Here is a 26,093-nt window from a genome sequence, read left to right on the forward strand (position 1 = left end):
ATTTAAAGATGTACATTTTTTTTTCATAATGAGATTTTCACTTATTTAATCAGACCATCTTAACAGATATATGTTCATTACATTCCTGTTTTTGACAAAAGACAATTGTAACTCTTATACCTGTAAATGTTAGAAATGACATCTTTAAACATCTTTAATTTACTAAATGCCACTGGAAGTGCTGTACAAAGGGGAAATATGCTAAAAACATGCAAAAGATAAGAATATATATGCAAATCTTGTTAACCCATATGTAGGAATACTGCTACCTTCTCTGGACAAAACTATTGTAATGGACTGAGGCAAAATGCAAAACTGTTCTGTGGTCACATGAATCAAAATTTGATATTCCTTTTGGAAATCATGGCAGCTGTGTCCTACAGACTAAACATGAAAAGGACCATCCAGCCTGTTATCAGCACACAGTTCAATTGCCACTCTGACAGTATTGGATTGCATTAGTGCCTGTGGTGTGGACAGCTTACACATCTGGAAAGGAACTATCAATACTGAAAAGAATATAGAGGTTTTAGAGCAACACATCCCATCGAGACAGCATCTCTTTTGGTGAAGGGTTTACAAATTTCAGCAAGAAAATGCTTAACATGTGGCATCCATCACAACAGCATGGTTTCACAGTAGAATGGTCCAGTGCCTGCTGTCCAGAGCTCTCACCACTCAAAGAAAACATCATAAAATCTGGCAAAGGAGAGTTAAGACTGTTGAACATCTAGAATTATCATGTTACACAACAGTAAACATGGCCCTCTCCCTACTTTTTTGAGATATGTTGCTGTCATCAAACTCAAAATGAGCTAATATTTTTCAGGAAATGGTAAAATGTCTCAATTTCAACATCTTATATATAGTTTATGTTATGAATTTATATGAGATTTGTAAATCATTGCATTCTGTTTTTATTCACACTTTCACAGCATCCCGTGTTTTTGGAATTGGGATGGTTGAAAATACTGGTAAAATAGATGGCTGATGCTCAGTAAATAGACTTACTGAGCATCAGCCTTTTATCCATCTGACATGGCTTCTAGCTGTAGCTCAAGAGTTATTGTATTAATAACATAATTTCCCAGTAAGTCATGACAGTGAGCTAGCATGTAGAATACCATGGAAGCTGTAAAATGCATTAGTGTTATTGATTAGTGGAACAAGTAGGAATTGAAGCAAATGTTAAAGCTATAGTAGTTTACGTTTGTACTTAACCTACTAAGATAGGAAAAAAACACTGCAGAGCAGTGTACTCACTACTGTGTTCATGCTATTGTTTGTTATAGTGAGGGGTTTAATGGTCTTGACAGAAAGTATTCTTGTTCTTAAACTGTTGTTTTTGACAGCTTTGAGCAGTCACTCCTTAAACCTGATTTGTGTTGGAAAGCCGGTTTCTTCAATGGGATTAAAAGCTTAAGAGAAACTTGAGTACCACAGTTTGAAACACTTTACCACGGACATGATTTCTTTGCTTTGACTATGCAGGGTACCCAGTGATACAAAAAAGTACAGGTTTACTGCAAATAAACAGGGGTTTACTATGACTGTAAGTTATAACATTAAAGTAAATGATTTATGTCTGCAAGGATTTATGTAAAGGAAGGTCAGTCAAATGGATTACAAACTGGAAACCAAAACATTTTAAAAAAGATTTCTTAATATAAAGCAAGCCTGTCCACAGAACGTACAGGGCCCCTGAAAAACTCAGTAAATTGGCTCGTCCTGGATGTGATTTACTGTTGTTACCATTGTGTTAAATTATGAGCAATGATACTGGCATCATTTGTAATGGTTACTTCCTTTAGGAGCTGAACAGTATGTCCAGCCTTTATTGGGTTCTGTTGAAATTATTTATTCTATTGTTGAAAATAATTAAAACTTCTTTTTGTCACATTTAACACCATTTTACCCCCCCCCCCACACACACACACATACACACACACACATTTAACCTATGTTTGCTAAATCTCACCCTTTTTAATTCATTCTAATCTCCTTTAACCATTTTCCCTGTCCGGTTTGCCTCTTAAAACCCAATTCTACTACTTGCAACCAAATTTTGACAATTTTTCTCCCAGTTTTGCCTCTTTTAACAGTTTTTCATCTCTCAACCCATACCTGCCATTTTTTCACATTTCCACCACTCCTTCCCGCCCATTTTTGCCTCATTTGACTATTTTAACCACTTTTTTGCCACTTTAAATCATTTTTTTGCCAATATTTCACCTATTTTGCCTATTTCAACTAAATTTTGCCACTTTCAACCCATTTTTCATTCTTTGGCACACTCTCAGCACTTTTTAACCAATTTTCTCTACTTTTCGACCCATTTTCTCCCTTTTCACCCCTCGTCACCCTCCTTTGCCTCCTTTACCACCTTTATGCCACCTTATGAACCATTTTCATAAATTTTCAACCCCTGTCACAATTTTATCCTACGAGTTTTTGTCTCTTTTTAATCACTTGTAACCAATTCTTGCCAATTTTCACTAATTTTTGCGTCTTATAGACATCTTTTTCTATCTTTCAACCCCTTATGGCCACTTTACCCCTACAGCATAAATTTAAAAAAAATAACCTATGTTGCTTTGATATGAGTGATTATTTTTCATGGTAAAAGGAATGGGTCCCAGAAGGCTCTCCCCTTTATCTCCCCTTATGGGCTGCCTTTTATTAGGCATTTATTGACAGGGTATGAGTTTAGTTTAAAAGATACACCATAATTACCAGTGTTAGACTGTTTTTATTAACACTTTTGCATAATGCTATCTTGACGGACATTAACAGGATGTACCCATGAAATGTACTTAACTGATTCTAAATCAATTATCAAAATAACTCATAACGATATACAGTATATCAAAGTATTTCAGGTTAGTCAAGATAAAAGAGCCTCGTCATATTACACAAAAACAAATTAAATAAAATTAAAACAAACGATACAATTTTTCATATAAATAATAAATCATTCATTTTTAGTTTTATTTTACAGAGATAATAGTCTTCACTGCCTGAGGTAAGCCACATGTATTGGTTACGTACCTGACAGTAGCTTGTATCTATTTTGGACCTCATGACTTCCCGTACAGAAATACTGTTTGTGCTGTAATGAATAGCTCCAATGCTGTGAGAAACTCTTTTGTGTCAGGCTAGGACAGCCTGTCTCCAGGGTTATGATGTTGTGAAATAAGGTGATGTGGAAGCTGACATCGTGACCAAAGGATGGAGAGGAGAGGTACGTGTGTTTAAAGCTGTTTAATAAACGTTAAACACCGAGAGCAGACAGTAAAGCTACACTGATGTTTTGCTAATAGTTAGCCTCGATCAGCCAATGGAGATAGCTCCCGGTGCTCAACCCTGATCTGTGTTGACAACCAGAGACTGATGCAGTGATTTTGGAGGCAAAGAAGGACTTAAATGTACTGTTAATTCACTCGAAAATATTAAGATTTCCTTTCATTTTAGCTTAGTGAAACAATTTAATCTATAACCATGAATTGCCCAGTGAAACGGCTCAACTATGCTCACTTGCTCTGTTTCTTCGTTCACAGCCTTGCAGCCAATAAGGCAGTAAGTTTTTTGATAAAAAATAATTACAAACATGAACAAAACTTTCACTGTCTGTCTTACTTAATGATTATTGCTCCCAAAAGTTACACTGGTCTGAGTTCAAGGGTCGTTTCATTGAAATAAATAGATAAACATGTCGTCCCTTTCTTATCTCTGGCAGCAGGTGGCCAAGCAAATGTAAAAACGTTTAACAGTTAAATATTTCCAATGCTGCTTTCTTCCCATAACAACAAAGGTAGAAAGAGTTCATTTAAGCCCTCAGACCAATAAAGAATGAGATAATTATCAGCAACATGTCGGGGCGGGTACACTTGTTCTTGTAGTTTTGGATAATCCTCAGCAACAGTTGTTAGTTGAAACGTTGTACTGTAACCCCACAGTCAATCAGTCAACCAACAAATCTGTATTTGTACTGTACCACTTCATAACAATTGTTATATCAAGACACCATAACCCCTTATAATTCCAGGTAAAGTTAGTCAAAAGCCCATATCCAGAAATACCAAAATTAAATTAAATGCTGTGTTGAACCATTTGGAGTACAAGCACAAACAGGATGTCTTTAAAAAGATAATACTCTGAAGTTTCTCTCTAAACTGTCTCACTCACTATAGTTTCTACTGTTGTTAAGTAATACAACAAAAACGACATATTTTTTCCTGTCTGAATTTGTATTGTGAAACAGGGGCCTGAAGATGACTGTAGCTTGGAGGTATTAGCTGGAAACCTAAACTGTACCAAAGCATAAAGCAAGTTAAGGTTCAAAGCTGAAAACAGCAGAACAAAAAATGAGTAGTTTACACCTGTATTTATGAGGAAAAGTCCAGGTGTTTTCAAACTGGAGACTCCAAAAAGGATTGAGGTTGGCAGATATTTATCTATATAGCATTGCTAATAGTTGCCTGGGAAAAACACATGATTACAGTAAATACAGTGGACTATTGAGAGCTACAACAGCAAATTTGAAATGATACAAAACCAGCACATGAATCTTTATTAATGTAATCATGTTTTTAGACTAAATATTTGACTGGGTTTAGAATGTGGGGACTCTTTCTGATGCACCAGGATTGTTTTTGATGGGATATTATGATAAGGAAAGTATGAAAGAGCGGTGTCACTTTTATTATTGTTTGTTTGTAGCCTGAAAAATGAATTAATTGTGGCTATGGTGGTGGTTTTTATCCTGGAATGGTTAACATGGTCAGACCTGAGAATTAGAGCTTTCTGATGGTGTGTAAAACGTGACAGAATTATGAACAGTTATTTGGTAAATAACTTTAAAAAAAAAAACCTGCCTGCTCACAGGTGGGTCCTTGGATTCTTTTTAAATGAGCAGGTGTGGACCATACTATTTAGAATAGGGACACATGATGTTGGGTTTTTGCATATAACCTATCAGATATGCTGATATTTACAAATTAATTTTTATTGATGCTGATATCAACACCAATATTCAAATGTTATTTACACCTAAAGCTTTGGCCCCTGAACACTCAATTCAAAGTTTCAGGATGAACAAATGAACAAATTTGAGTCCTTAAAATCGCACTTTGAAGTGTAAGGAATGATGATGAATAAAGAAAGCCAGCCATTATAAGTCTGTCAGTCCAGCCTGACACTCCATTTACTTATTTGTTCTTACAACCAATATTTACAGCTGATATCTGCAGATTTTCAAAGCCAAAATATCAGTAGAAATTGTAATATTTTCACTTTTAAAGCTAAAAACTGGGGATACTGATATCATACTGATAATTGTGCATCCCTAATTTAGAATTTTATTTACAGAGATGCAGCATTACTCCACCATGAGCGAAGCACCGGGAAACATTTACCAAAGTAGCATGGGCAGGAAAAAACAGATTCTTCTTGAACAGCCATCTTTTGAGAAAGTAAGGAGCAGCAGCGAGGCTAAATGGAACAAAAATCTGCAGGGCAGACAGCAAGTATAGTCTCCAAACAATATGTTTACCGATGGACTTAGACAGTAATTTTTTTTTTTACTTTATTACTTTCTTCTAATCACTAAAAAATTGATTTCAAGATTGTTTCTTATTGTAAACCAGCAATAAGTGTCTTAAATGCCCACCACTGTTAATCCCTGTTGCTGATTTAATTATTGAAAAAAATAACTAAACAAACAGGATGACACTAAGCCATTCAACAACAACATAAAAAAATATGTAAATGGCAAAGTTCTAAAAAAACTGCAATTAAAAATCCTTTGAATTAATTTTTTTCTCATTATAAAATTTTAACAAAGCACTGAAAATGCTCTGTACATTTTATTATATTGTTTGTCATAACAAACACGCTGTTGTCTTTGGATAATAATGCTGGTTTTCTTGTATTAAAAAGTTTTTATATTCTTGAAATCTCAAGAAGTCACTTATTGCCAAGGAAAAAGCAGCATTGGTATCTCAAAATGATGACACAAATACATCTAGAACAAAACAAAAAAAAGAAAAAAAAGTTATTAAAGGAAAGCAGGAGTATGTATTGCAGGAGTATGATCAAATATGTGGACATATTAGCTATAGATTTTGCAAGCCCAAACTTGTATATCGATATTTGTCCCAAAAATCCAGGATATGTTTTTCATTGGATTTCTAAACTGCTGCCATGAGTAATGCTTCAGAGACTGCTTTCTGCTGCTTTGAATGTCTAATGAAGTTGTAAAGACTGTAATCTAATTCAACTAAGAAATGTAGGAGTTAGGCCAGCTGATCAAACAGACTGCTGACCTCGGTATACCCAGAGATCCTCTGGATGAAGTTGGCACTCTGCTTTCTGAGGTTTAGGAGAGAACTGTTACCTCATCAGCTCACATGACTGTCTTGAGTTTGTCTAGTCATTTGTGCCATGTAATTCCTTTTTTTTCTTTTGGCATAGTGTAAGATTTTGCCTGCATGAAAGCGAAAGCCTTGACTTTGACAAAATCAGCACAGAACTTGTGGGAAGATATCTGGTGTCATTTGCTGGGAACATGTCCACTGAGGCTTTGGCGCAAGACCAGCTTCCTTCTTAGGTGGCTGCAGAGCCATCAGTCGATCCTTTGGATTGTTTCAAACAGACTTAATGACTTTTAGATGCTTGCTGGAATTCATTTTTCTGGTGGAACCTTTTATGTAAGGAAGGTATTGACTGAATCAATATCTTAAACCGTTTTAGAGTACAGAACAACTTTAAATATTAAGTACATTATGACTGCTATGTTAAGAATTTTATTTACAGTAAATTACGCATGTCTTACAGGTAATTTGAAGTGGTTTTACGAACAGAATATTTGTTGAATAATTTTAAATTCAGGTGGTTTTACTCGCAGAATTGAAACTTTGTATGAGGCTATTTAAAGTTGAGGTTTGTCATGCTAGATCAAAGCAGCATTTAGTTTTCCAAATAGCCAGTTTATTGCACTTGAATCAAGTACTTTTCTTGTCCAGGGCTGTTTCATGAGTTTGTTTTTTAAAATAATTCTGTTGAACCACAATTCAAAAGCAATGTCTGATTTTCATTGGTTAATTTTCATTGAATTTTAATTTATTATCACTTTTGTCAGATTCACGTTATTTCTGTGACCATTGTGGGTTTTTCTTTCATTAACAGAGGGGTACCAACAATTTTATCCACGTGTGTATCTGTTCAGCGTGTAGATAAACGAATAACAAGGCACAGAACAGAAATAATACACGTGTTCCCTGTATTAAGAACTATTTATTGTTAATAAAATTAGGACACAAGCAGATGTATGATTAATGTATATTATATATTATATTATAATAAGAAATGTTGAGGGGCCCTACCTAAATCAGAAGCTATAGAGGGGTCTTTTCCATAACAAAGTTTGGAAACTCTATTTTAGAACACCCTTGCATTGGACAAAATAAAATAAATTGACATCTTTAAAGGCTTTTTAGTGAAAAAAATGTGACACTGTGACCTCCAGGATGCCCTGTTAGAGGATAAAATATGATTAGAATGGAGAATATGTGATTATTCTTATTATCACTTATTATAATAAGCATAGGGGGATTGACTTATTATTATTACAGCACCGTCTGGCACAGGTCAAAACAATCGCCTCCATTATTTTCTAAAATTAAACACATACCAGTGGCAACCAGACTGAACAGATGCACCGTGCCATGGGACTTTATTCCACTGCTCTATTCCTGGCATGGCTGGCTGCAACTGGTAGAGCATTTTCCCGAGAGAACAGCCGTTTTATCCATTTCGGCTGCTGTGGTAGCAGCTCTGTTTGAGAGTACAGAAAGAGAAATTTAGCGCCATCTTTTTGTGTGAGGTGTAGAGTATGTGGGAGGCCTCAGCTGCTGGTGAAATACCACTGCTCCTATTGGTTTTTCACTAACCCAGTAAGGCGGATAGATGAGCCTTAAGCTTCCAGTTCTGGTATCAAGCACCTGGCCATACAAAAGCTGGCAGGGGTTTTGACTGTTGCCATGTTGCTGTTAGCATGTGCTAGTAACGCCAGCTGAGGTGCATCATACAATGCTACATGATGGTCCTGTGTATGTTTTGGGTTTTAGAGTGCTGACAAGGAAGCTAGTCTAGTTTGCATAGTGCTATTGAAGTGTAACCTTGCAAAGCAGATGGATACGCCTGTTTCCTTGTTTTTTACTGGCGAATCCATCTTGCAAAGCTCCCATCTGAACCGTTTGGGCCCGGTTAGAAAGTGACAGGACCAATTAGCAACAAGGGGCAGTACTTTCAGGCGCAGCAGTGCCATGACATAAACAAGTAGCAGCAAGAGCTGTTGCAGTTATGCAGGAAGAGATTAGCGTGGATGCTGCTAAAGCACCAGTTTTATCAGAACTTGACAACATTTCTTCATTAAAAGAAGAACAAAGAACAGCAGTGTGTTGTTTTCTTTTCAAAAATGACAAAAGTCGAGTACTTACATGTCTATAGTCGCTATGTTTCGCGTTATTCCTCAGGAGCTGCGTACACGCAGCTCGATAGCGGCTACATCACGTGTTTTGTTGCTCTGATTGGCCCATAGAGATGTGACAGACAGAACGTTCACCCAATCACACTCCCGAGTTTTTTCAAAGCCTCTGCCTTTTCTCAAACATTTCCTATTGAAGCTTTCCCGGATGAATGTGTGAAACAAATCCATCTGGTGTGTCAGGTTAATTGAAGTGTACAGTTAATCCAAAATAATTAAGCGAAATTTAACTATTTTGTTTTTCCACCAGAAAACCTCTGTGTGTGGCTCTATTTTACAATGCAACAAATAGACTATATTTTCTTCTGTCTCACCATGTTGGTAAAATGTGTGCTAAATTTTGTGGAGTAGTCTGTTTACAACATTGTATAGCCTAGCTTGATTTACAGTACTCCAAGCATTCTTCTCTTAAAGGGGAAACACAGACTGGAATCCCCTGTGGCTGCAAATAAATACTATTACCAACCACTTTATATGACACAAGTTCAAAAATATATAAATATCCCTTTAAGTCAAGAGTGCCTTATGAGTGGAGACAGTGTAGTGAAGCACTAAATAGGGCATCCTTCAAGAGGAGAAAATGGAATAAATTGTCAGTCTGGTGCTGCAGGTGCCCCCTCAGTATTTCCTGCCCCTGCCCCTGCCCCTGCCCCTGCCTCTGCCTCTGCCTCTGCCTCTGCCCCTGCCCCTGCCCCTGCCCCTGCCCCTGCCCCTGCCCCTCAGACAGTTTGAGTCCGCCCCTGTCATAATAGTTCGAAGCGCGTGCAGCCCCGTCAACGGTGGTTTCAACAGTTTTTACTATAAGCTCATTAAAAGTCCTTTCACAACTTATAAGGCAGCTAACGAGGGGTTGATTCACGGTTAATACGCCGTCGAAAATGACATGGGGTCGTGTCCCACTTCTACTAGGAGCTGGTTAAACAGGTATGTTAACGTTGTCAGGTATCAGATGCTCTCAGCTCCAGGAAGGTAGAAAGGAAACGCTGGAAACAGTGTTGGCTGTGTGAGGTTTACCAACCGCAGGACACAAATGTATCGTCAATCCTGGGGATTGTTTAATTAAAGAATACGGTATCGAGTTGACGGTAAGCTTAGTTTCCCTTTCGCTTGTGTTCTGATACGGAAGAGACTGATTATGTTGGAAAATGTGTCGATATTTTCTGTTTTTTTCTGAAGCGGACGCGAGCATCCGGTTAAACAAACAAGGCACTTGACAGCGTTTTTTATACTCCAGGCAATTGCATAGTTTTGCTATAAAACTTAGACTTAACAATGCGATAAATGCAAAAGTATACTGCTTTATGGGATGTCACAACCTCTTGTTGACGTTTAAAGTTAATGTTTCTGAAGTTGTTTTGGTTTGTGCAGCACTAAGGTCTGTGTTCAATGGTCGTATTAAATTTTATGGCAGCTCTTTAATCCTCTAAAGTTAAACATTTTTAAAGTTTGTCTGCCTGTTGTGTTATGTCCTCCAAACACCTGTTCCCAGAGGCAGGGATTGAATTGAACAACTCAAATGACTGTTTTCCATACACGTTAAGCGTTGCCTGTAGATTGGATATTTTATTCCCATTATACCAATAAAAGTGTCATGTTTATATTTTAAGAACTTTACTCTCAAACAGCCATTGCAATGTGTCACATGTACTTAACTATAGCCCTGCAGTATTTATTTTGTGAATATTGACCTTTGAGGGTGAGCTCATTGGCTCATGTTAATGTTATACCTGTTCACCTTTTCCAGATAGTGTTGTGGATCTGCAGAGCGGACTCCCTTCACCCAGTCCCCGAGACCCCCTGCTCAGCCCTGAGTCACACATGGTAAGAGCCTCCACAGTTTTTCTGCTAAACAAAGACAGACTTTTGCATCAAGGAGTAGGATAAAGATGAGAAATCTTGAGAGGAATGTGCAGCTGTTGTAGAAAGATGGGCAAACGAAGGCAATAGAAGTTTTTGTTTTAACTCATTTGATGTGGTGTAAAAACATAGAGATGACACTGGAATGACGGGAGATGTCTTTTTCCTTTCATAGAAATTACATTTTAAAATACTTTCCATCATATTTGTCATCTATCACAGATGGAAACAGAACAAGCAACTGTTTCTGTGTTTAAATGGTGACTTTTTGTTGGCTGTCAAACAAGCTGTATGTAAATAAATCTTTTTTGAATCCAATACTAAACTTGAGTTTTGACTCAAACTGTCTGCATTCTTTTCCCTGACAGGATGTTCAGGGATATAAGTGGGTGCGATGGCGTGTCTGGCTATGTCGTCTGGCTGCCCTGCTGTCCTTGGGTCTCATCCTGATTGTGTTTCACTGGCGCCCGCGGCTTGGTGTGCTCATCCGCTGTTGCTCATGCCCTCTGGCTTTTGCGGATGTTCTGCTATTAAAAGTGAGACTAAATTTGATTTCTGCTCTTTTATCTGAAAACATACATGCACTTGCCATATTTAACTAGATAATTTAGCCCTATTTTTTCCACTTCTACCCACATAAGTTCACTTTCTGTTGAAGACAGACAGGATGGGGTTAAAACAATCTAGGCTACAACTATCCTGTCATCCATGTATGACTAAGCTGTAAAAACTTTCCCTCTTTGAGCGATAAATATTAGTCTAAATGGTGCTTCCTGTATTACCAAACTGAAATCCTATTTTGCATACTTTTGGATTTTAACAGCTAATCTCAACACCAGTTTTGTAACTGCTCAGGTAGATTGCTTCTTATAATGGCTGTAATGTAATTCTTGGGGTCAAATTTGCTCGACCAAAGTATGTCAACTTAATATGTTGGGTTTTTTTGCTACTGAGAGGCTCCATTTATAAGTTTAAGTTTCTTAAATGATTATAGAAAGAATCTCCTCAGAGAAAGACCTTCAAGTGTAAAAGTTAGATGCTTTTTTGAAGTCGGAGACAGGCATTACACTTCTCTGTTCAAAGCTTCCAGGGTCTGTTGACAAACAGTGAGCTTTTCACACAGCCACTCATGTACAAAACAATCATGAAGTTAATCTTTTTGTCAATAGTCTGGGGACTTTGGAGAGAAAACATAATGGTGGTTTCTATGTTTCAAAATACTTTAACTAAGTCTTTTTTCCATGCTAACACTAAATATTCCTCAGAAAACACTGTTTAAATTGTAATATTTCATAATTATCGGTACATTCATCTGCTCCAGAACTGAGAAACAGAAACCTTTTTTGGCCTTTAGATGTGATTCAGGCTTTGGTCAATACCTCCCTTTGCTTCTTCAGTATTACACAAGTCATTTACCATCTACTTCAATCCACATGTACTTACTGGGCTAAACGGAGGATTACAAAACATCTGCTTTAACAGTTGCCACATCTGCAACAGTCTATCCCCTATGCTAGTGTGGGTTAACCGAACATATTCATGTTTTTAATTCATATTCAATATTGTAAGTTCTCTGCCATGACATTCTAATTTCCCAATGTAAATGCCAGAAATTAGAAAAAGGACTATGTCTGTGGAGGTTCCCTATATTATTCATTATTTTCTAAATATATTTAACCAGGAAAGCCTCGTTGAAATCAATTATCTCATCTACAAGATTGTCCTGGCCAAGATGGGCAGCAGCACAAGCTTGTTGCACCCCCACATTCAGATTCATACTACTATGGATTAATTGCTTCAGAAATAATTTCATTGTTTTCAATACACATGGTCTTATTTATGGAATTATTTATTGCTTGAATTTGACCAAAAATAAAAAAAAAAACATAAGATTAACCCAAGAATAATCCTGTATTAAATCGCAATCGCAGTATTTTGGAAAAAAATTCACAACTAGATTATTTTTGCAAATTGTTCAGCCTTAATCCTGAGTCAGAGAGCACAAAGTCATTAGTCAAAAAACATCTAAAACCTGTTGCATCCTCCTCCAATGCTTTCAATCTACTTTTGAAAAATTTTAAAGAGACCACCTTCTTAAGACATAAGATCTCCTGCAGCAGATTCCAGGCTGCAGGAATGGCATACCTAAAACTTCTTTTACCCATTTTAAGACAGACCTTTGGAACAAATAGCAAAAGTAACTCTTGTGACTGAGTCACAGAGTGAAGACTGTAGCCTCCAGGACATTTCACATGAACAAAATTACACAAGTATAATGGAAACAGATAAGTGGTCAAAGAAGGACACCTGACTTGATCCTTCAGAGTACAATGATGAGTTAAGAACTTTAGATTTGTTATAAACCTCAGTGCCCCATGGTATACAGTATCCAGAGATATAAGGCATGCATACATGCATACAAGAAGATACATGCATACAAAACATCACCAAGATCAGTCAGAGGCATAGAAGTGGTAGAAACAAGTCTTTTCTTAGCAGTAAATAAAAACTAAGACTTATTTCTGAAGTAAAAACTCAGCTGCAACTTTAACTTCTTTACCAGTAGCTCAAACTAAAGCTTAAAAGTTAAGGAATCATCAATCAAGAATCCATGGTTGAAGACTGAATTATACCCTAGGTTAAGTCATAGGTTAAGAGGTTTTTCTTTGAGTGTGAAAACATAATGAGTTTGATTTTGTCAGGATTCAGAACCTATTTTAACTGTCCTGTACAATATCTAAACCTTCTTGTAAGTGACAGATGCTGATGCTGTGCAGGAACAGAGCAATAAATGTCAGTGTCATCTGCATGTAGATGAACATTTGTATTTGGTACATTTTGACCAATACTGTTTATATAAAGTGTAAATAACAGCAGCACTTAGCCCTGAGGCACTCCATTTTTAACTTAAAGGCTTTTAGAAGTAGAGCTTTCAGTCTGCAGTCTGCACACACTGCATTCTGTTTGATAAATAATTTTAAAACCCAACAAATAAATAGCTCTGTTTTTAGTTTAGTTTTTTTTTTTGTTTTTGTTTATTTATTTATTAAAAAGGGACAGTGCACATTCATGTACAAACTTAAGGAATACATATTGTAAATGCACCAGAGTTAGCAAAAATGCTAATTTGCGTCTGTCGCCCCTTGGCAGGTAATCTCTGATGTTGTTATGCTCATATTCATGGTATTAGATGCTTTCTCTAGTGCCTAGATTCAAGGAATCACAAACTGATTCATTCTGTTTGTTTTTCAGGACAGTTTTGGCCAGCAGCATGTGGTGGAGGTCCTCACAGAGGAAATGGAGGAGGGCAGGTAAGCCACATGTTTTTTTATCTTCTCAAGAGCACCATATTTAGCTTATAATACATATTTATTTTTGGTCTTTTTACCTTTACTTAGAGAAGACAGGATAGTGGATGACATAGAAAATCACTAACAGAGTGGACTCAAACCCAGTTCGCCTGCTTTCAAAACTAGCCTCCAAACGAGCCAGCTACTAGACCACACCTGAAAATTGTCAAAAAGAAAACTGGTTTTCCTTGGTTTATCTCTTTCAGTTTGGACTTGATGGGAGACCTGGAGGACAGCGAGTGGAAAGATACCGTCCAGCTCTGCAAGGAGGAGGTAAGAAAGGAGTCAACTCTGTTGTTTCTTGGCAGAGTCATGTGTGCCGGGTGATCTTCCTGCTCACAAAGATATTTGACCTTTATTGTGTTACAGAAAACTCTGCTGCGCTACTATCTGTTCGAAGGACTGCGCTACATCTGGCTGGACAGAAAAGGAGCTTTCTGTCGTGTTAGGTACTGATGCAGGAAAACCAAGTACAAACCCAGCATTCATGCTGTGTCAGGAAGTGCTGTCTGACCTAGATTAATTTCAAGAAATTAAAGTTAATTCAGTCTGGCCTTTTTGTAGTACAGCACAAAATTATGCTTACAATTGAAAATGAATCATTTTCTTTCAATAATTTTAATAGCTGTAATGTTAAAACATCTATCTTTATTTATAGTGTCCTCAATGAGGACTGGACCTGCAAGGACCTGTATGGTTTCCAAAATGGCCTTAGTCCACTGGAGCAGAGCTTCAGGTAGGAAACAATGCCTGAATAGGTACATAAACAGACAATTTTATTCTAAGAGGGCACTGCTGAGTAATTCATGTTCCAAATTCAAAGGAGACGAATGTATGGGCCAAACCTTATTGATGTGCCTGTGAAGCCTTACACAAAACTGCTGTTTGAGGAGGTGAGAAGAAAAACCGTCTTAAATACTGTGTCAGAATGAAGTAAATTGATCTAAAATTTCTATAAATGTCAAATTATACCCATTTGTTTCTCTCCTTGTCTGCTTCTTTAGGTCCTCAACCCATTCTATGTGTTCCAATTGTTCAGCATTACCCTGTGGATAGTCGATCACTATTATATTTATGCCATATGTATATTTCTCCTCTCCATTTTGTCCATCAGTATTTCTCTTTATGAGATTCGTAGGGTAAGTCTATTTTGGGGATGTTTCTTGGAATCATAACTAATTATAGACAAAGTCCATTAAGATTTTAAACATGTCTAACCTTTTTTCACAGCAAAGCATCACTCTTCGTAACATGGCCCGGATGATCACAAATGTCACAGTAAGAAGAAAGTCAGGAGGTGAGTTTTTGCACATGCATAGTTTTTTCTTCGATGTAAATCTCTGATCGTGTAAAAAATATTTTTTTAATTTGGTATTTGATTGATGCTAAGGGTGATGTTGTTTTATTGTCATTCAATCCATCAAACATTACATTCTTATTCCACAGTAAACAGCACATTACCATCACTGTACTTGAAATCGCTCATATTATCTTTGTTTTAGCTTGGTGTGGTGTTATTATCCCCATGGAAGCCCACAGACCCACACAGCTGATCAGATTTTCAACACAGCGTACAGGCGAGCCAATATATTTTCTTGGCCCATTTTTACGTAAAACTCGTTAAACTACGATAAAAGTTCCCATTTATAGCCACTATTGCCAAGGGCTCTCTAAGCTCATGGTAACCACAAGATCAACTTTCACAGACATCACTGGAGGCTAATGCCACTACTATAGCCAAGCACCTCATACGACCCAACTTCAGTAATCCCGAAATATCCCTTTAAGTTGGTTAACATGTTTGTGATTTGCTAATTGATTCGGTATCCAGGTGTTGTTTGAGCAAGACACTGACAGTGTTGTGTATTTTCTGTAAATAGTTGCCACTTTTGAACCACCAATGTTAAAATTCCCCTTTTTCTCAGAGCAGAAAACCCAGATCAGTCTACAAGTTATTCTTTAGCAGAAATTCAAACAGTCCATTCTGTTATCTCAGGGTAATGCATGGAATTCCTCTGTAGAGCTATCAGAGTGGCATGCTTCACACGGGCAGAGCTGTGGATACTGAAGTTATTGTAGGTCACTAGCTCTGCTAATTTGAGCAACACGCTGAGGAGTTGCACATTTAAAACAAAGACATTATTTTAAGTAGGTGTCTATTCATTCTTTCTTTTTAGTGACTTGCTACCTGCATCAGGTATTATGTTTACACAAACCCCATTGCAGAAAAGTTGGGCCATTTTGTAAAGTGTATTTAAACACAGATTGCAGTGATTTGCAAATCATTTTAAACCCACATTCAATTGAGAACAACACAAAGAAAAGACATTTAATGTTTAAACTGATAAACTTTGGTTCATTTTTGGAAATATGCACACATTCTGAGTGCCTGATGCCTGCAACATGTTTCAACAAGGTCTTTCAGCAGCACTTCAAAGTGTCTGGGGACTGAAGACACTAACTGGTGAAATATTGAAAGTGGCATTCATTTTTTTTTCTTGATGTACATCTTAAGTTCCTTAGCAGTGCAGGGTTTATGCTGTCATATTTTGCACTGCATAATTCACCATACATTTTCAATGGGAGACAGGTGTGTCTACATGCACTCCAGTTAAGTACCAGCACACCTAACTGTGTTGTTGTTCAGCATTGTCTTGCTGAATTAAGCAAGGGCGTTCCTTAATAAGATGCCTGGATGGAAGCATATGTTGATCCAAAACCTTAATGTACCTCTCAATTCGAATGGTGCATTCACAGATGTGCAAGTGACCCATGCCACAGGCACTAACACATCACCACACCATCACAGATGCTGGCTTTTGAACTTTGAATTGATAACAATCTTGATTGTCCTTTTCCTCATTGGTCCTTGAGTACTCAGCAGCCATTATTTCCAAAAATAAACTGAAATGTAGACTCACCAGACCACAGCACACTTTTCAACTAGAAAAGCACTCAGAAAGTGCAGACCTGCGCCATTAGCCCTATCTCCCAATAGTGAAGAATCCTTTAAAAAAATTCCTGGACCTCATGTGCCCCCGACCATGGCATTCGCCAATTACTCCCTCCCTGGTGGGATGGAAACACAGTGAGGCAAAGCATTGGCTTCGCTACAGGTGGACTGTCATGGCAGAAGCATTGCCTGCTGGTGCCAACAGATGCACTGACAGTCTCAACCATGGTCTCACTGGACGACTGGAAGTGATGGCAGAGGGTGAATATTCCTCTATTCCCCCTGCATTGTGAGTATTCTCGCTACAATTCGCTGTCTTTCTCTCTCTTACGCTTCGACTTGTCTCCTCAACCGGATGTGCGTCTTTGAAACTCTATAAACTCCAAAACTTTAAATGGAAACGCAGTCAAAACGCTGCAGGGATTGAAGTTACTCATGTCCGCCATCTCCTGGTGTAAAATGGTAACCGCGCAGAGCTCCGCCATTATCCCTGTCTCCCAGTAGTACAGAATCCTTAAAAAAATTCCTGGACCCAGACGGTGATCCAGATCACTCCTTATGCCATTTCTGACATTTCCTCAAAATTTAATCAAAATCTGTCCACAACTTTTTGAGTTATGCTGCTAACAAACTAACTAACTAACTAACTAACTAACAAACCCACCCGATCACATAACCTCCTTGGCGGAGGTAATTAAAGACTGTCAATTTCAAATGGGGCCCAGCTAAGTTGGCAGACCTTCTGGATGTTGTTGAGACATGGCTTTTGTTTTTCATGATAGAGTCTTAGCTTACATTTGTAGGCACAGTGATGTACTCTGTTAGCTGACAGTGGTTATCTGAAGTGTTCCCAAACCCATTTTGTAATATGCATCACCATTTTTAATGCAATGCTGCCTGAGGTATTGAAGGTCACAGGATTTCAGCCTTGCCCCTTATGTGCAGAGATTTCTCTAGATTCTCTTAATCGTTTGACCATATTGTGGACTGTAGATGGTGAAATCTCTAAATTCCTTGAAAATGCACGTTAAGGAATGTTTTACATAAGCTGTTGAACTATTTGCCCATACAGTCTTTCACAGAGTGGTGAACCTTGCTCTATTGTTGATTTTGAACAACTTAGCTTTCTAGGAGAGCTCATTTATACCCAAACTATTCCCTGTTACTGATTAACGTATTTACCTGTGGAAAGTCCCAGGTGTTTTTTTGAGCAATCCTCAACTTTCCTGGTCTTTTCTCAATCCCATTCCAACTTTTTTGGAAAATGTTGCAGGCATCAAATTCATAATATGTTTATATTTCCAAATACCAATAGTTTATTAGTTTGAAAATTAAATATCTTAAATTTTGCTTAATTCAATTGAATAGTTTGACAATGCCTTACAAATCACTGTTTTCTGCTTTTATTCTCATTTTACACAACATCCAAACTTTTTGGAATTGATGTTTGTACATCCACCTCATTCCTATTTATTTGATAAGTAGAGATGCACCTTTTTACAAAACTAGGGCAATGATATTAAAAGCAAAGGATTTAAGTTATCAAATGTTTTTGGTTTCAGGTCAGTCTGCTACAGAGGCTGAGATATTAATATTTTAGTAGATGAGAAATTCTGTGCAGTTTCTTTAAAACCCCACCAGAGTATGGAGGTTGTTTCTAAAATTACTTGGGTTTTAGAGGGTGTTTTTTTTTTTTTTAGCACTCCATAGGTTTAAACTGATTAGTATTTTAGATGTTAGCATTCAGGCTACTGGGACCTCATATCTGCTCCTCTATGATTGACAGTTAGCTAAATTCCTGCCTCAAGTCTACCATGCAAGTATTACATGTCCAGACCAACTTGGCTGAATGTGAACCAAAACCTTAGACATTGGCCGATGTATGCAGCTTCACGTCCTTGATTGTATTTCATTTCTTTCATTAAAGAGAGCAGGGAAGAAGCCTGCAGGCAACCAATCACCAATTTAAATGATGCAGTCAATTCTTTAAAAAAACAAGCGTTGAAAAAGTTCAGTTTATTTCAAAATGTTGTTGAGGTCACAGGAACGCACAGTTTGTTTTAGTGAGTAATACTTACTGTAAACAGAAGTTGTAGAAAAATCCTTAGGGAAATATAAAACCCTGTGACTGTTTTCCTCTGGGGCATAAACCAACTGAACATTTTTGTGTTTTTCACCTCTCAGCTGAGCAACAGAGGCTTTCAAAAATAAGAAAACAGAAAAAAGTCCATTCTTAACTTGCTGCTGCATTATCTGTAAATTCAAACATGATGCAACAATGAAAGCAGAGGAGAAAGGGTTGATCCTACGGTGGTGAGCCAGCAAACAGAAATATGAAGGAACGACTTCTTTACTAAATTTGATGTATTCTACAAAAGACTTTAAGTTTGGTTTTTCCTTCTTTTCTTTAGATGAGGAGTGCGTGAGCTCAGTGAAGCTGGTCCCTGGTGACTGTGTCATCATCCCTCAGGAAGGTCTCATTCTGCCTTGTGATGCTGCCCTGCTGGTTGGGGAGTGTCTGGTCAATGAGAGCATGCTAACAGGTAAAAAACAACAACAACAGTCAAGTAGAATAAAATTGGATGGATTTTATTTTTATCACAAAGGTAAATTTAATTTGCTCCTCGGAAATGTCATGACCAATTGACCCATTAAACTCCTTCAAAGCTGAGAAAAATGAGCCTTTTGTTGTGCTGGTTTTTATCTTTTAATAAGGGATTTATTTTAAATCTTTTCAAAGCTGGGTTCAGTTCACATCTCACAACCTCAAAGCGGATTAGAGTCACAAATTAGCCATCAAAAGTGATTTTCAGGGTGACTGCTTACTGATGATGATTCAAAAAAGAAATGCCCAGTCAAGACCTTGATTTCAGCCTGGCAGTGAATAAAATCCATGTGATCTTCCAGGTAAAACCATTCAAATCCAACAGTTAAGTTAAAGTTAAACACAAAAATCAAGCAATCCTGGCAACCTACCTCTGCCAGGTTGGTTCTGGGCTGTGTGGCTCTCTGTAAATTTCTTGAAGATTTTTTTCACTCCAGTTCTTGACTCTTGGAAATGCTGGGATAACTTTGTATAACAGTCTCTGACTTTGTGAGCATCAACAATTCTTTTTCTGAAGTCTAAACTGATTTCTTTTGTTTTAGCCATGATGTTTTCTCCAGTGACAGCTTAAACCTTTACTAAAGTTTTTATGCTGTGTGTAAATTAGATGATAACCCTCAGTTATAACTTGATTTTACAAGCTTTGAGCATTACAAAGTTAAAGCACATCATTGCTCAACAGTGGTTTGTACAACGCCTCAACATAAAGGTCTGGTTGTTGTGAAATAAGTTTGCCTCTGTGTGCAATGTAAAATAATTTAAGCATCCAAAATAAAACTAGAATGTATAGGAAAAGCTGTGTTAAAAATCCCTTGCTCTGTCTAGCAGCACTTGGGAAATACTTTCAAAAATTTTCATAGGGGGCTTATAATTTTGTCATCATTTGTCTTGTGCAAGGTTGTTATAGTTAACTAAAACTGACTAAATAACTAAAACTAAAATTTTAAAAATCATTTTAGTTAACTGAAACTAAATCAAAACTAAGCTTTACCAAAAAAACGAAAACTTACTAAAACTGTATGGTGCGCTTACAAAACTAACTAAAATAAAATAAAAATGGAGAGAAATTATCTTTAGTTTTAGTCTTTGACACAACCAGACTGACTGGCACCTACACACAAGTCCTGGGAGAGTAAAATTGCCTGATCTGATTGGTTAAGACTTCACACAGTGGTAGTTTTATGTCTGGAGTTGGATTCAAACATTATCTTTAAGTAAATAAAATGATAAGTGAAGAGTAGCCTGCTTGAATATGTTTTTTAAGAATGTAGGACGCTCACTCAGCCCCGACATCTATCTGAAAAAACTAAAACTAACACTGAAACTAATAAAAACTAAACTAAAACGAAGCATTTTTGCAAAATAAAAACTAAACTAAACTAACAAACCAGCAGTAAAACTAATTACAACTACACTGAAATCAAACACAGAAAGTGAAAACAAAATAAAAATAAAAACTAATGAAAAATCCAAAACTATTATAACCTTGGTCTCATGCAATCAGATTATGCAGCTGTCATCCCACCAGTACATAGTTATTAAAAATAAATTCCTACTTCTTCATTTAACATCTGTTTGGGGTGTAATGTTGCCTCATAATGCCCAGCAGCTGGCATCTGTCATGTGTGATCCCCACAGCAGGCTCACCACTTCCCTATGACGGCTTCACCCATGCGCCCAGACACAGTATTACCTATGCAACCCACCTTATGCAGATTTGCAGCCTTTTATTTATTTCAAGAGTCCTTATGTAACCAAGATATTGAGGCCTATTTTATAATATTTGAATACAGATGACTGTGGTAGAGAGAAATACTTTGACAGAAATGGCATGCATATCAACAGCACAGATACATAAAAAAACTCACCTTTTCATTATGTGATCAGATTTTTTCAGCATCAGGACAAAAGCTTTTGCACAAGAGCTCATTTATCACTTTATGCTGAGTCTTTCACATTTTGTGCTTCCAGTTTGTTTTAACTTAAACATTGACGATTCTTCCTGATTTTGTCATTGCCGTGTCCAGGTGAAAGTGTCCCAGTTCTGAAAACCCCGCTGCCGGCTGGTGACGGCAGGTACAGCTCAGACTCAGAGCGCAGACACACCCTCTTCTGTGGTACCCACCTAATCCAGGCCAAAGGAGGAGGACCAGGAGGCAGGGGTGCTGTCGCTGTGGTCACAAGCACAGGTAAGTTAGAGGAACCAGTGTTCTGACTCTGAAACTTTTAAATGTTCTAATTTTAACAAGGTCTTTTAAAAATGAGCTGTTAAAAAAGTAAACTGTGTCAGCATGTTGGTCTTGTGAATGAACGTGATCACGATTCTTTCCGTTGATTTATTGCTGGTAGTAAAAGGTTAATTATGCAAAACTGTACCTGAAGAGGCAGATGGAAGATAATGTCCTCCTAGTTGTCATGAACTATGCAAAGCAGGTTTCAAACTTTAATGATTTCACAGGTTTTGATGAGAAAGAAAAACTAAAAGTTCACTCTAAACGTTCATTTAAACTTTCTAAACTTTTATTTCAGTGTCAGCAACTGGTCCAATCATATTCCCAATTTTTCTGTTTTTTTCTTTTGCTTTTAGACATTTTTATATGCGCTCTTATTAACAAATATATAATAAAATAAATTGAAGCAAAAAAAAGCAAAAGTTAACTCATAAAATAGAATACTTTAAATACCACAGATTTTAATGAAAGATGATGATCCTTTGAAATGTTAATGAACACGGTGATTCCAAATGTAAAGTATTTTTTCTCAACTACTCTGGAAAAACACAAACTGACTCACAAAGTTTGTGGTGTAATATGAAGTGGGCACACATGCTTCACTTTCCATTTATTTTAGAGAGAAATTGCCTTCTTTATGTGTTAACAGCCTTATTGGGATAAGCATATACCACTGTAACAGTGTTCACAAACAGCAGAGGACAGTTAGAATAAAGCACAGAATGTGTCACTAATAAATTAAACACTCCAGAGGGGCTGGTGGGAGTCACTGCACTGCCTACCATGTCTGGTTGGCATGTGTTGATGTCAAGCCCTGCTCTACATCCAGGTATTATGCAGCCATTTTCACTCATGCAACCCTGAATAATACTAGAAACTTTCAGAGTAAACTACTAAGAAGACATCTTGACTTGGTTCTTCACAATTGGAGGAGGAATTGTTGGGGGCATGCAGGGAAAGTTTAGGGTAAAGTGTGGGTAAAAATTCTGTTTGTTTTTACACCCGGGTAAAATCAGGACATTTTCAGGAGTTGTGTACAAGTGTGAATAGATCTTATGTCAGGGAGTCAGGTTTTTAACCATTTGGTTGTGATACATTTTTTAAGATATTTATAGATCTTCCTTTGATGCTTAAAGGCCTTGGGCTCATTAGTGCCCATTAGTTGGATCTTTTTCAACACTTTGATGATTACTCTTTCAGGAGCCTTAAAGATCTCTTTCAGAAATGTTACAAAAAGAGTTTGCATCAGAAACATTACTAACTTTTGTTGGGTTTTAATAAAACTTCACAAGGACACTTCATTTAATATATTTGATGATAACTGTGCAAGTTAAAGGAAGCGTCCTGAGATTTGACCACTGGTGGTAGACTAGAGCCATGTTTGGCAATTGTTTCCCTATTTTATGACTTGCAGGTCAGGTCATAAGTCAACTAAAGTTTTATATTTTCCACTCAACAGTCAGCAGTAATGTGTTAACATAATGTGCAGAGAAAAAAAACAACACATCTTCAAGTTAACATGAATGTAACTACTTTAGGTTGTCTAGATGAAATAAAATGCAAATCAACCATCCTGACTAAATGACATTTTTTAATAGAAATTGAACTACTAGATATATCTGTGAAAACATATTTTAAAAAGTCTATGTGGAAAAATACGCATGAAACACCAAGGGTATACTTGGTGCACAGTCACACACAGTGCCTTTTGGAGAGAACACATAGAGTAAACATGTCTTTTATCTGTTTGTTTGCCATTCAGCTCCATGGGAAAACTGAATCAGCCTATGTTTGGTCTCCAAGTGAACCAGTTTTCCTGCTTTTTTCCTATCCCCAGGGTTTTTCACAGCCAAAGGGAACCTAGTCAGCTCCATTTTATATCCACAGCCAACAAACTTCCGCTTCTACCAAGATTCTGTCAAGTTCCTGCTTATCCTGGGTTTTGTTGGTAAGAGACACTGTTAACTCAGATTGTATGCAAACCCTTTGAGAAATAGAAAGCAACCTTTTTCAATTATTTTCCTTCTTCCTTCAGCTTTATTTGGCACCATTTACAGCTTTGTGGTCCTCTTTAGATCCCATGTAAGTGAAGCTAAATTATACATCTTAAATAACTTGAATCAGTCATGGTTAAAGTGATAAAATGGACTTTTTCCTGGATGTAAATTAGGCAAGCTGGCTGGAGCTGGTGATCAGAAGCTTAGACATCGTGACCATTGCAGTGCCTCCTGCGCTGCCTGCTGCCATCACTGCAGGCACCATTTACTCCCAGCACAGGCTGAAGAGACAGGGCGTCTTCTGCATCAGTCCACCACGCATCAATGTCTGTGGCAAGGTCTCAGTCTTCTGCTTTGACAAGGTAAGAAGGAAATCTATGTGTATTTAGCAATTTGACACAATAAAATTGTGCTTCCTCTGAGTTCTTTCATTTCTTCAGACAGGAACTCTCACAGAGGAGGGCCTGGATGTGTGGGGGGTGATAGAGGCGGGACCTGCGGGTTTCTCAGAGCTGGTTCCAGAGCCAAGCCTCCTGCCACCAGGGAACATGCTCTCAGGTCTGGCCAGCTGTCACACAGTGACACTGCTTCAAGGTCAGCGCCTCGGTGACCCCCTGGAGCTGAAAATGATCGAGTCCACTGGTTGGGTATGAATGTTGAAAGCTTATTCTTAAGGAGATACTCCACTACGGCAGCCAGGTAGCCTAGTGGTTATTTATATGCATGTGCCCCATGTAGAGAGGCTGTTGTCCTTGATGTTCATATTCAGATCTAACATTTGGCTCCTTTTCTTCAGGTCATTTCTCTTTTTCTCTCCCTGATTTCAAAATCAATCCAATGCCCCATCTCTCTGGCCTAAAAGCAAATATTTTAAAAAGCAATATTTCACCAGGAATATTTTCATAAGCATTCACTGTTGAGTTTGACAACAGTAAGCAGTAGGTTTCAAGTACTTAAAAAAGGAAGGAGAAATTCATTTTTGACAGGTGTAAGACCAGAATGTTTTTAGGATTTATTGTTAAACTCTTTGGTATTATGTAAAGGTATAAAAATGATAAAGTAGAAATTATGCAATCATATTAATGGTGAAGAGGTTCCTCTTAACCCAGAACTATCTATTCTTTACATCTTTCTGGATGATTCTGTAATTTTAAGCAATTTCAAGTAACTGCTTAATGTCTGTTTCCTGGCAGCTTAATGAAGCATTGCCCATTTATGGAAACAACAAACTTCCTGTGGAGTTTCCCAATGGTTGAAAGGAATGATTATTTTTATCTTGACATGAAATCAAGGGAATACTTTTAATAGATTCCTGGGGGGGGTTATCAAAAGAGTTTGGACTGTTGAAGAGGTTTGAGTGTTTATAGGGCTGCCTATTTTGTTTTTTCACTTTATCTTGTTTTGTTTTCCTTTTTTGTTTCCCAGGCCATATAGAGAGATTTTTACAAAAGAAAGTGATAAAGTAAATTTTGGTTGATGGCATTCTTTTCACAGATTGCAGTTGTATTAGATTGTAAAGCAAATAAACCAGATTTTAACAACTGAAATGTTCTGAAGTTTGCACTGTGCAGCTGTGTTATTGTTTGCCTCAAAGCATAATTGCCTACGCCATATTTTAAGTTTTTGGGGTTGTTTTTAGAAAAAAGAAAAAACATATTTTCGAAAACACATAGGATTTTTATTTATTTATACTGTAACAGTATGTTCTACCAGATGTATGAACAAGGTTCTTAAAAAGAAAAGCCACAAGGACTACATAACAAATAAAAGTGACTTAATAGATAATAATTAATAGATGACTTAGGCATATAGTAATTACGGGCTGTAGCAAGCACTCCGATTCGTTGAGGATATAGGCAGTGAGGCGCAATGAATCAGTAGTGTTAGTAGCGTAGACAGATATCACAAATTGGCAAAAAAGTGGCTTAGGCAATTATGCTGTGAGGCTAACGATATGCAATAATATATTTGAAAAGCATCAGATCTGACTCATTATCAGTGTATGAGCATCGAGGGTGGAACAATCGGTATTGTAAAACCCTTCTGGAGAAAGTTTGTTCAAAAACACATCTGTAGGAGATTATGTGCACACTTGCCCTCAGGAGCTTCATCTTTAGCCTCAGAGACCAGCAGGTTTAACACTCATCCAAAGGAGAACAGAGTTTGTTGTGTGAATTTAGGGAAAATGAAAATGATATTCATTCTCTGTTTTCCTTTCCATTAATTATGACTTCTTGGGAAAATGTCTTCCATTCAGTGCCTATGTTTTCTGGGAGGATGAATATGAAAATCTGAATTTGTGTTTTAGTAATTGAGCTTTTTATGGAGCAGATTTTATCTGCACAGCAAGGGAGATGTGGCAGAATGCACTATTTAATTCTGAGCTGTAGAATTGAATATTCAGCTTTGCAATGGCCTGTAAAAAATTGGGTTCTTGGAAAACTGCAACAGTGTCTTTGGTGTATTATGAGCCCAGGAGGATTGGACAATTTGTGTGCATGACACATAAATTAAGTCATGCATATCTAAACCAGCAACATCATTTTGGTTGAATT

The 26,093-nt window shown here is 37.3% G+C and overlaps 1 protein-coding gene across 4 annotated transcripts in view; it reads left to right on the plus strand.

The window, feature by feature from the left end:
- The first annotated feature begins 3,098 nt into the window (after positions 1 to 3,098).
- The window catches only part of atp13a2 (ATPase cation transporting 13A2), a 32,468-nt gene continuing 9,473 nt past the window's right edge, over positions 3,099 to 26,093 (plus strand). For 2 of the 4 annotated variants that reach the window (XR_005992553.1, XM_041799204.1), the window contains exons 1-16: positions 3,099 to 3,241; positions 10,290 to 10,366; positions 10,771 to 10,938; positions 13,655 to 13,713; positions 13,959 to 14,025; positions 14,122 to 14,201; positions 14,411 to 14,488; positions 14,576 to 14,645; positions 14,757 to 14,891; positions 14,983 to 15,049; positions 19,117 to 19,248; positions 21,338 to 21,499; positions 23,379 to 23,489; positions 23,577 to 23,623; positions 23,712 to 23,900; positions 23,979 to 24,185. Coding sequence is in view for 3 of the 4 variants with exons in the window: in XM_041799204.1 (XP_041655138.1) it covers positions 3,229 to 3,241; positions 10,290 to 10,366; positions 10,771 to 10,938; positions 13,655 to 13,713; positions 13,959 to 14,025; positions 14,122 to 14,201; positions 14,411 to 14,488; positions 14,576 to 14,645; positions 14,757 to 14,891; positions 14,983 to 15,049; positions 19,117 to 19,248; positions 21,338 to 21,499; positions 23,379 to 23,489; positions 23,577 to 23,623; positions 23,712 to 23,900; positions 23,979 to 24,185 (1,662 nt within the window). In the remaining variant the exon portion in view is untranslated. Of the gene's footprint in view, positions 3,242 to 9,306; positions 9,470 to 9,537; positions 9,631 to 10,289; positions 10,367 to 10,770; positions 10,939 to 13,654; positions 13,714 to 13,958; positions 14,026 to 14,121; positions 14,202 to 14,410; positions 14,489 to 14,575; positions 14,646 to 14,756; positions 14,892 to 14,982; positions 15,050 to 19,116; positions 19,249 to 21,337; positions 21,500 to 23,378; positions 23,490 to 23,576; positions 23,624 to 23,711; positions 23,901 to 23,978; positions 24,186 to 26,093 lie in introns of those variants that run through there. The other 2 variants (XM_041799205.1, XM_041799207.1) reach the window with 2 other exon arrangements.

The sequence above is a fragment of the Cheilinus undulatus genome, linkage group 11 (assembly GCF_018320785.1).
Source record: "Cheilinus undulatus linkage group 11, ASM1832078v1, whole genome shotgun sequence".
NCBI classification, from domain to species: domain Eukaryota; kingdom Metazoa; phylum Chordata; class Actinopteri; order Labriformes; family Labridae; genus Cheilinus; species Cheilinus undulatus.